The sequence below is a fragment of the Lycium barbarum genome, chromosome 8 (assembly GCF_019175385.1).
Source record: "Lycium barbarum isolate Lr01 chromosome 8, ASM1917538v2, whole genome shotgun sequence".
Taxonomy (NCBI): domain Eukaryota; kingdom Viridiplantae; phylum Streptophyta; class Magnoliopsida; order Solanales; family Solanaceae; genus Lycium; species Lycium barbarum.
This window is the reverse complement of record NC_083344.1, coordinates 96,497,947-96,509,668: the sequence shown is the minus strand read 5'-3', so window position 1 is coordinate 96,509,668 and position 11,722 is coordinate 96,497,947. Positions and strand designations below refer to the sequence as shown.

At 35.9% G+C, this 11,722-nt stretch overlaps 1 protein-coding gene across 1 annotated transcript; it reads left to right on the top strand.

Annotated features, from left to right (window-relative positions):
- Positions 1–3,113: 3,113 nt before the first annotated feature.
- LOC132606365 (ankyrin repeat domain-containing protein 2B-like) lies at positions 3,114–10,595 on the top strand. Its single transcript, XM_060319825.1, has 9 exons — positions 3,114–3,248; positions 3,575–3,605; positions 5,978–6,123; positions 6,560–6,772; positions 6,857–7,005; positions 8,120–8,285; positions 8,650–8,742; positions 9,517–9,656; positions 10,264–10,595. The coding sequence occupies exons 1-9, from the start codon at positions 3,240–3,242 to the stop codon at positions 10,361–10,363; spliced, it is 1,047 nt and encodes a 348-aa protein (XP_060175808.1). The 5' UTR covers positions 3,114–3,239; the 3' UTR covers positions 10,364–10,595.
- The last annotated feature ends 1,127 nt before the right edge of the window (positions 10,596–11,722 follow it).

Genomic DNA, 11,722 nt, shown 5'->3' with positions numbered 1-11,722 from the left:
TAAAGTGTGTCTAATAACACTACTTTGGCCAGGTGGCATAAGCGTGCTTAATCAAAGTAAACACCGGTCATGGCCATGGTGGCCGACGGGCCTTTAGATATTGTTGGTACTTCTGATTTCCCCCTTTTGAATAACCAAAATCCTATTCCTGCGACATTGAATGTTGACATGAACCCAAAACCGGCTCTAACGAGAAATCTTATGCAAAAGACTACCAAAGTGAATCATATTGAAATTAAACCAATCACATTTATTAATGGAGTGCCGAGAGTACAATGGACTGAAAATGAAGTTGTTTGAATGAATGCTTCAATATGTTGTCATAGGTAATTTCTTTTAATGGATAACTAGAAATTGAAGAACTAAGGAGAATAATACCATCTCAATGTGGTATGAAGAGAGAGTACCAGATGGTGTGTTTAGACATCGATATGTGCTAATACGGCTCTCATTAATGGAAGATCATATTACCTAAATTCGAAGGATGGTTATTACTATCAAATGCATCCTCTAATTTATGATCTTATATTCAAGTTGGAGGAAGAGACTTCTAAGGCCATAGCTTGTATTTCATTCCCTAATTTATCGCCTACATATTATGAAAAGGAATCACTTTTTTTCACTAGCTGTTGTGGTAGAAAAACCTTTACATATAGATCTTGCAATAATAAATTACGCGCCCTATCTGTGCTAGGGTAAAAGTTTCGGTAGATCTCAATTCAAATCTGCCGAAAACTGTCCAAATGGATATAATCAATGAGGAAACTGGGGTGGAGAGGACTGAGATGGTTAGCATTAGGTATGATCATCTTCCTAAATATTGCTTTGAATGAATAATTACAAGGCCAAAATAAAATGAAATGCAGAGTCTTGAATCCGGAATTAAGGCCTGCAAAGGAGGAAAACACAAAGAGTAGTGAAAATGACAAAAGTGAAAGAAACACAAGTGGAAACAAAAGGGGAGAAAAACATGAAAAAAGCAGTACCAGATCCTAAACCTGCAATCAAAAGGGATAATTACAATAATAGGAATAACTATAAGTATCCTATTAAGATTATGGCAAGTGATAAGGTGATTGGAAATCCAAAATCTGGAATCCTAATGTTATAATATTACCTTTTTAATAATATTTGACCTAATAAATTTATATTTGAAAAAAGTGTGTAGCACCAAATGAAAATAAGAAAGGGAAAGCAAAATACAGAGGAGCACGTTGGCCATTGCCCCCTAGAAGACATTTTCTTATAGGTTGATCATCGAGCCGTTAAGAAATGTTGACTGATTAATTGAGAATCGAGTAGCAGTCAGTAGGCGGAGAAGAAGTCAAAGGCGAATATCTCTTTGCCCCTTAGCTGCTACTTTTTCCCAGTCCACGCCCAATCAGAGTAGTCAGTGTGCCTGCTCCGTCCTTCTTTGACAAAATGGATGCTGTAGGAGAGGTTGGGAAGGAGGGACTTTGCTAAAGATGGTCTGTGCGCGAGGAAGGTCTTTTTCCTTTCTCCTTCCATTGCCTGTCATATCGATTTAGTATGTTTACATATAAATAATCGATAATTGAACCAATAACGTACAAAATCGAATCGAATAAACCGATAAGCCATCTAAATTCAAAGTGAGGGGTAAAGTATGTATTCTCCTAGTTAGGTATTACGCCTATACTTCATGCAAGTCATATATTCCCTCAATTTCTAAATAAATGGTGTTTTATCCTTTTCATTTTGTTTCAAAATAAGTGGTGCTTTAGGATTTCAAGAAGAAATTAATCTTACTCTTCTAGAATTACCCTTATTTACATAATCAAGAATCATTAAGTAGCTTTTCTTTTCTAGACATGTAATTAAGGGTAAGTTAGTAAGTAAAATCCTAATTTTCTAAGAATGAGCATTTTCATAAGTGGTGTGCATAAGCTAAAAAACTTACTTATTATGAAACAGAGAGAGTACCTTGAGAAAGGAATTTAATAGCTTAGTTGGTTGACTTACTAAATTTTCACTTTATTGGCAAGAGTTCAAATCCCCACATTTGTATCCATTTCCCCTTTCCTTTACCCCTGTGTAGGGGTGTACAAAGTAAACCGACAAACCGCACCAAACCGATAAATCGAGAAAAAAACCCGACTAATGGTTTGGTTTGACTTGGTTTGGTGTTGAAAAAAAAATCCGACCATAATTGGTTTGGTTTGGTTTTAACTAAAAAAAATCAAACCGAATCAAACCAACCCGACATTACATGTATTCAATTTTTATAATATTTTATACATAAAAATATTTATTTGTAATGTAATATATAAATATTTCTTAAAATTTTTTCATAGTTTTTTATTTATTATTATATTATTCATACTTGAACTTAGAATTTGGATATCAATAAGTTTTATATCCTATGGATGTTGGTAACTCAAATAAAATCCAAACTAAAACAAACTCAACACTAGTGCTAACAAAAGAAATTCAATTCACCACTAGGAATGACAATAATGTTGAATATCTATTCTTTAGTTTTGCATAATTGATTTAGAGAGTGAAAATACATATCTTAAATTTTTTTCTCTGTCATGTAATTTATACTTATTAGCCGTACTTATTTTAGCATGACTTAATATTTTTAAATTACGGTCATTTTCTTTATGGCTTGTTAATTAGCAATATTTATTTTAACCGATTTTATTAGCTTTTGTTGAATATTTTAATACAATGTCATCACTCTTCTCACATTTTGTGTGTTTTTTCTTAAGAAACACCTTAATTATATAGTTGTATGTTACTAAGGCTAAAGAAATATTTGAAGTAAAAGTTATGTTTTATATCAAGACTATTCTGGCAAAAAACCTGAAAAACCCGAGAAAACCGAATAAGCTGAGAAAACCCGAGGTTGGAAAAGGCCGAATTTTATTGGTTTGGTTTGGTGTATAAATTTAAAAACCCGACACAATTTATTTGGTTTAGTATTTAAAAAATTCGAACCAACCCGATCCATGTACACCCCTGCCCCTGTGTGCTAGAAAAGAAAAAAAAAATTATATAAAAAAAAAAGGGAGTACCATGAGCAGTAATTTTTTTTTTGGTCCTTCTGTCTTTAACTTTATCACTATTCCACTTTTGAGTGACCCTATCTATCTCACACAAAACCCTTTTCTTTTTTCTCTCTCTTTTTTTTTTTTCTACTAATAAGCCTCAGCTCTCAAGCAAGGAAGCCAAGGAAACCCCACATCCTCAATTTGCTCTCTTCCTCTGTAGCCATGTCTGAGGTACTTATTTTCATAATTGACACTTTAATTCATACGTTTGATTCAAATCTTATCACTTTGTATCATCAATCTTGCTATTGTTAATAATATTGGATTCTTGATTTGGTGTATACAGTGTATTTTTCACACCCATTTTCTTGTTTTTGCTTTTCTTTATCCTAGTTTGAGGATTGTTTTCCTTGTGGGGTTGATTTAATTGTGGATAATTCTACTTCTTGATCTTAAAAAAACTCTCCTTTTTCATTCTTTTTCATTTTTTATTTTCTGGGTTCTTGTTTTTTTGGCTAACAGTAAGGCTAATATATATATTTGTTCACTGTCTTCAGGCAGAGAAAGTTGTACCGGCTGCAAAAAAAGGTATGCCTTTTCACTGCTATACTATAGTATTATATATGCATCTATGATGTTGCTCATTGAGGAATTTGAAAATTTTGAAAGCGGGATTTTGTTTTTATATATCAATATGTTTGTATAGGGTTACTGTAGAGTCTTACCCTCTGTTTAGATGGTTGTTTCCCATGGTTCATTAATGTAAAGTATGGTATGGTATAGTATGGTGTTGTATTGTATTGTACTGTATTAATGAACACAATGTTTGGATAGACTGTATCGTTTGTTGAACATTTGTGTTGTTTGATTTGACTGTATGGTACTGTATAATAACTTGTAAGTTTACTAAAATAACCTTTACTCTTAATTAGAAATTATTTATATATATTAATAAAACTCAGGTAAAGAATAAAATAAGAACTTTAAAAAATAAGTAGGTAGTGGGTGGGGGTGGTGGAGGGGTGGGTAGTGGGTGGTTGTGGGCTGAGAGTGGGGGTAGTGGGTGGTAGGGTAGGGGTGAGTGGTTGTGGGGTTGGGGTTGGGTGGTGGTGAGGGGTAGTGGGTGGGGGTGGTGGAGGGGTGGGTGGTGTGAGGTGGGTGGTGTAGGATGAGGGTGGGGATGAGTTGTTGTGGGGTGGGGTTGGTCGGTGATTGGGGAGGTGGTGGTGGGTGGCAGAGGAGTGGGGTGGTTAGGGGTGGGGGTGGGTGGTAAGGTGGGGGTGCGGGGGGGGGGTGAGTGGCGAGGAGTATGGTGGGGGTGAGTGGTAGGGTGGGGCAGGGGTGGGGTGGGGGTGAGTGATGGCGTGGGGATGGGGTGGAGTGGATGGTGGAGGGTAGGGTATAATGGAGAAATGAAATATATAACCACGGAAAAACCACCAAATCCGTGGTTTCAAAAACTGAGACTTTTCATGGTTATATAACCATGGAATGAACCACGGGTTTATAACACCATACCACATAATTTTAAGAACAATGAAAACAAACATGGTTTTATAGAAAACCATACATTAATGAATCACGGGAAACCACCATCCAAACAGGGGGTTAGACTACAACTTGTGATGTTTAATACGAGCAATTGCCAGGTATGAAAGATCATATTTCCAGTCTTTCCCCAATAACTAGCCGTGACATGTTGGATAAAGTATAGGCATAATACATGGATAGACACCTTAACTTGGCTTTAGGCAAGTAAACACCCAACTTTGAGAGTGCACATCTAGACACCTCAACTTGGCTAGAATGCACATCTAGACATCTAAACACGCGCGAAATGCCATGTAAGATCTCAAAGGTGAGATGTCTAGATGTGCATTCTCAAAGTTGGGTGTTAGAGCCCATTTGGATTGGCTTATAAGTTGCTGAAAACAGCTTATAAGCTTTTTTCAGCTTTTGTGAGTGTTTGGTTGGCCATTTTGTGCTTAAAATAAGCCTAAAAAAATAATTGGGCCCTTTTGGCTTAGCTTATCTAAAGCAACTTTTTTTAAACCCATCCAAACAGGCTCTTACTTGCCAGTTGAGGCCAAGTTAAGGTGTCTATCTATGATTGTGTTTGGGGGCATGAGAGGTCTAATGGGATGAAGTAATGTGATCTGAAGTAGGATGATGATAATGTCATTAGGTTTCTTTAAATCCTACCGGACTTGCATGGTTTGGAATTTCGAGAATTACTTTGGTCAAGGTGCCCTGTAGTAATGGTGAAAGCAGTAAGACTAAAGACGGTTAGCGAAGAAGCAACCATGTTAAACCATTATTTGTATTTTGCTCTGTAGATTTCAAGAAAAGTTTTGTGTTAGTGATGTTAACTGACGAAAGGCACATAGACGAACTGGGCTGATGGTACCTATAAAATCAAGGACCAACCTAGTGGGGAGCATGTCTCAAGCCGAAGATATATAATACTAGGTCATTCTTCTACGGTGGATTTTGATTTTTTGAACTGAATTCCAGATTGACTTTTGAAGAAATCTGATTACAGCCTTATGTTATTCGTGCATCATAACATGTTAGTGAATGAGGAAGGCCTAGGTTCATCAGATACTTGTGTCCAGGAGTAAATTTATGCATACACAAACTTAATCAAGATAAGAAAGATAATCAATAAGAGCCGGTAAAGCTTTTATTATTTGTTCCTTTAGCTTGATTGCTACAATTTGACCATTATTCTTCGGGTTCCTATCATTGTTGCCCAGTTGTCATCCGGATTTGTGCGTTATTTTCTCACCGCCTGGAATTATCTTTTTGCTGTTTTTAAGCCTCGCATTTTGTTTTACCTTCTACAAAGTACGAAATGATGTACCGTATGTTGAATCATCAATTTGCTTAAAAAGAATGGTCAATACCAAAGCATAAAGTTGTAATGTTTTTTTTTGGGTTTGTATCTTTCTCTTTTCCAGATGAGAAGTCTGGGTCTTCTGAGAGCAAAAAGCCTTCTGAGTCTGCCTCCACAGAAGCACAAACAGGAGAGGCGAGGACAACCTCTGCAGCTGGAGCTGGACTTCAAAATCCCTTTGATTTCTCAGCCATGTCTGGACTACTTAATGTACATATCTGTCACTACCCAAATTAAGAGCTTTTTAGTCGTGTTTGATAATAACAATAAATTTTATCTTAGTGACCATTGTGAGGGGAAAATGTCCATGGTATCTTTTCAGTTGCTTTCTTTTAAGTATTAGGATATTCTATCAAAAGAGATGCTGGAGGAAAAGTAAAATTTAGAATATAACCAATTGTTAATTTGTTGAATTTATTGAGACATGAAATTATGGAAAAATTGCGCACCACTATTGCTGCTCTTAAAAAGATTAGAAGCCCCTGACGCCAATATTTGGTAGTGCTTTGATGTAATTATGATATAGTAGAACCTACAATGTAATTATCAGAATTCAATTAATAAATGTTCTGCTGCTTGGTTGCTTGACATGTTCATTTGTAATTCTTGTATCTTATTTTATTTTCAAATAACGTGGCTAATGTAGGATCCAAGTATTAAAGAACTAGCTGAGCAGATCGCAAAAGATCCGTCATTTAATCAGATGGCTGAGCAGCTTCAGAAGACATTTCAGGGTGGTGTTGTGGAAGATGGTATCCCCAACTTTGATAACCAACAATATTACTCTACAATGCAGCAGGTTATGCAAAATCCTCAATTTATGACCATGGCTGAGCAACTTGGTAGTGCATTGATGCAGGTATCCTTTGTTTCATGTTGTATGAGTCACTGGATTTCTTAGAACAGAAAGTATCAGCTGATGTGTCATTTTTGTATATATCAGGATCCATCCATGTCCAGCATGCTTGAGAATTTGACAAACCCATCACAGAAAGACCAACTTGAAGAACGAATGACACGCATCAAAGAAGACCCGTCACTGAAACCAATTCTTGAAGAGATTGAAAGTGGCGGTCCAGCTGCAATGATGAGGTCATATGTGCTCCCATTTGATATTATTAGTGGCATTCACTTTTGCTTAACCTAATAGCTAGCTCAGAACATACATGTGTTAGCGGCTAAGTTACGAGACTTAACCTACTTGGGATGTTTCAGATTAGGATCCACAATTTTTCCTTGTTTAGTGTGTATTTTGAAATGAATGCGGACCATGATCAAATGATATGTTACAGGATAAGTTTTTCCTCCTACAAGTTCAAATTGATTAGATTAAGGTGACAATGTTATAAAAAGGGTGGTGTGTCCTGATATTGAGCATAAACGATTATTGAAATTAAAGTTAGTAGCTCTCAATTTGTTATGAATATTTTGTGACTGCCGACTGGTATCAACTAGACAATGCCAGTACCAGTTAAAGAATCTCATCTTAAGTTCTCTCTAGAACAGGTAAGTTTTGGTGGCTACTTATGATACATTTGTGGTGGAAAACGAAATGAGTTAGAGATTGGAAGAAATGGATGTGAGCATGCAACATTGCCTTTTGGCTTCAATATTTCTTTCTTTCTGATATTGTTCATTTACTGCCCTTCTGAGCTTTATAACATGTTGGACGTATGGTGTCCAGAAAGAATAGTATGTGCACTCCTGCAGCTCCATGCTCTTGCATATTATTTACTTCAGTTCTTATCCTTAGATGCATAGATGTACCTAGGACTCTAGCTTACCAGATTTTATGTACCCTGCACTTTTGGTCCTTGATCTTAACTATGTACTCCCTCCGGTCCATTTTAGTTGTCGTCCTTACTAAAAATAGATGCTCCAAAATAGTTGTCATTTTAGGAAACCAAGATATAATTAATTATTAGATTCCACCTTTACCCTTACTCAATAAATGTGGAGAGAGATTAATGTGGTGAAAAAAAGAGTAGTATTAAGTTGAGATCAAAGAATAAATGAGGATAATTTAGTCAAATTACCCTTTTAGTTAATGTTTTCTTAAGGGGCGTGCAAAAAATAACATGGCATGTAAAATGGACCGGAGGGAGTGGTATTTTACCTTTGTTGTATTCATAACTTCTGTTATGCTTTATTTGTTTATAACTGTAGGTATGATTTTCTTTTTTTTTTTCATTTTTTTCTTTTTCAGGTATTGGAATGATCAAGATGTTCTAAAGAAGCTAGGTGAAGCAATGGGCTTTGCTGTCGCAGGGGAGGGTGCCACCTCTGCTGAAGTTTCTGGGCCAGATGAAACAGAAGAAGCAAATGAAGATGAGTCCGTTGTTCACCAATGTGCCAGTGCGGGCGATGTAGAGGTGCTTTAGAGTTTTCTATTTTGGGGTCTTAAACATGAAGTATTTGACGTTTCATTTTGCTATCTTCTGTTCAGAAACCTTTTACTTGTTGGAGGAAAATCCTGCCCGGGCCCCCAACCCTCCTTTATCTCAATCTAAAGCCATCCTGCTGGCCAGTTTTTTGGATGAATTGAATATGTGAACATACTAAATATTGCTGAATAGAAGATACTTTGCTTGAACTTTCTCTTATTTAACATCTTTAATGAATGATCCACCTGTCTCTATCAATATGGCTTCTTTAATCGGTTTAACTGTGAGTTCATTGGATATCTAGTTGTGATCCCTTTTTTTAACTTATTCGGCTTTTCAATAACTCTTTTAGGGCTTGAAGAATGCAATAGCTTCTGGTGCTGATAAAGATGAAGAGGATTCAGAAGGAAGGACAGCTTTGCATTTTGCATGTGGATATGGGGAGGTAAGAAAGTTAAAATGTTCCTTACGACCATTGCCGTACTCAATATACCTATAGATGTTTTGCATTTAAATACTTTTACCAATCACAAAATATATACTTATAGATGTATCCAGGGTTTTGTGTATTTCAGCATTCTAGGGTATTTGGCTTTCTAATGGGTTAAGCTAAGCTACAAAACTAGCCGCTAGTGGGAACAATTCTTCCTTAAAGCAAAAATTGGATTTCCTTGGAATTTGTACATTTTAAAGTGTTTATCTTCACTAGTAGTAGGAGATGCCTTATGCGTGTCGAAATTTAGTCCCATTACTCCATGTCTTTAATGTTATAATTTCCTTGCAGCTTACTACTTACTAGTATGGTAAGAATTAGCGACTTAGTTGGAGTTATCTATAGATAAGATATTCCTGTAAATTTAATTAGGGGTCAGTTCTTTGTAGCCAAGTTTCTGGCGTGATCTGGGTTATTATGATTTATTTGTTCTGTTTTCTTAGAAATCAGTTCTTATAAGCCTCTTTATACTGTACAATCCACCAGGGTGGGAGTTTTCTGTAAATTTCTTCTTCCCATTTTCGTGTGTAACCATAACCTTCCATTTTTCACTCATCCATGAATATCAAAACATCAAATCACCAAATGTGAGGAGGTCTCGCACATTGTTGATGTGGGTGGTTTAAAGATGGAGTAGGTGCCATTTAAGAAAGTAGTATCATTGAAGTTAGCAAAAGTTAAGACTATTATCAAGGTGTTAAGCTGCTGCTCTGTATTGCTATACAGGTGAAGTGTGCTCAGGTACTTGTTGAAGCTGGGGCAAAGGTTGATGCTTTGGACAAGAATAAGAATACTGCCCTGCACTATGCTGCTGGATACGGAAGAAAGGAGTGTGTCGCGCTGCTGTTAGAGAATGGAGCTGCTGTGTAAGTCTGAATTTTGTTTGCATCGTGATGTCATGTTCCTTGCTCCCTTCTCAGAATTGCTATTACTACTCACATAAAGTACTGCTCCCTCATCATGATGTCATGTTCTTCGATTTTGTTATTACCTGTTGTCTCCTTTGCTTTGGTTATTGTATTATGTGTTATTGCTACTGTTCTCTTCTCCATTATGTTCAGCATGGCTGCTTCACTACTGTATTTTCCTTTCCATACTTGATCTTATTACGCTTTACTTGAGCCGAGGGTCTATTGGAAACAACCTCTTTACCTTCACGAGGTAGGGGTAAGGCTGCGTACGCACCGCCCTCTCCAGACCCTGCTTGTGGGATTACACTGGGTATGTTATTGTTGATGTCATGCTCTTTTTTTTTTTTTTTTTTTCTTTTTGGGCTGAAACGAAGATTTATAGCTGAAATTTAAAAAAGGTACCTGCGTAATTCAAACATGAGATAGATCTAACCGATTTCTATCTACAAAATGCGGAACTGAGATAGATCTAATGTCTAAGCAATGCTATCTCTAAATTGTTCCTTGCTGCCCCTTGTTTCTTGTTATTCAACATCTCTTCTCCTATTTATTCTCTGTGCAGTACTCTTCAAAACTTGGACGGGAAGACACCAATAGATGTCGCCAAACTCAATGACCAGAAAGAAGTTCTAACGCTACTTGAGAAGGATGCATTTTTGTGAACTGGAGCTACGCGTTCTTCTTGGGGGTGATTTTTTTAAACCCATGTATTCTGAGAACTCAAGGGACCGTATCATCCATACCTAATGCATTTCACGTGTTTTGTTTGCCAGTGTATTATTTATACATTTTCAGGTGTTTTCATGAGCACCTATATTATATTATTCCTGGATTGTTTTGTATTTATAACGTTTACTGTCTTGCTATGGAAGTTGCTTTGCATTTTGAGTGAAATTTGTTAGAAAGACGTATTTGTGTTAAGCATGTTGCACCCTAGGGTTCATGTTTTGTCGATATTTGGATTGAATTGGTGCAGTATACCAAACACAACCACCTTCAGACTTCTGTTGCCGTCACTTATAGCTTTTAAAGCGTGCTTTATTGAACAAAAAATTTTCACAATACCATACAAATTAAGATGATTAATACACCTTTAGATGATGAGAAAGTAAAAAGTCTCAATTGTTCAGTGGTGCGACTTGGAGAATCTTAAGATAATCAAATATATCTTTAGATATAAAGATGTTAATCTTAATAAGATCAAACTGGCCATAATTATCAAATCGACTGAGGAAGTTGTTAGTTGTTTTAGCCACCTAATGTTAGGGATAACCATTCAATTCTCTTATAAGCTTAAAGTGTGATTATAATAGGGACAAAGGTCAAACTAGAAAGAGAAAGCAAAAAATTGGATTACTATAAAAGCAGATACCTAAATTATGAATCAACGAGAGCAAAAAATTAATATGTACCGTAAAATTTTATATAAAAATATACATATTTATGTGCAATTATTCTTTAAATATGTATCTCTATAGTCGGTTTAGTTTGATTTTTTCAGTTATAGCTTGCTGAAAACCAAAATCAAACCAAATTTTATTGGTTTCTAAAATTAAAAATCTAAACCAAATCAAACTAAAAAAGTATCGATGTTTTGTTCGGTATAATTCGATTTTTGGTTTGGTTCAATATTTCAGTTTTCTGTGATTACCCTGGGATACCATGAGAATGTTATTGCCAATTTACAAGTTTGTTCTGCCGTATTATATGCTTTGCGTATTTCATCACGCATGTTTAAAATTGGAGAACCACATATTTTGTCGGAATCAATAGGCAAAACTTTAAATTATGCTGACCGTTGCTTTCAGGTTTTTAACTTGATTCAATCATTACGAAAGACAAAAGCTCATTTAAATCAGCAATTACTTGTGTGTAGAAGTAGAACATGCAAGTCAATGATCCATTTTCCTAACAAAGAAATATCATTGAAAGGAACGTATGGAAGCTTGAGGGCCAATAGTATGAACAATATTTGTTTTACAAGTCAAAGGATAAGCCAAACTATAATCCTAATCCTTAAT

What these genes read in the sequence shown, in the direction of transcription:
- LOC132606365 (XM_060319825.1), top strand. An exon ending in TGTACCGGCTGCAAAAAAAG is followed by an intron (nt 3,606 to 5,977) that starts GTATGCCTTTTC and finishes TCTCTTTTCCAG; the next exon opens with ATGAGAAGTCTGGGTCTTCT. An exon ending in TTGGTAGTGCATTGATGCAG is followed by an intron (nt 6,773 to 6,856) that starts GTATCCTTTGTT and finishes TGTATATATCAG; the next exon opens with GATCCATCCATGTCCAGCAT.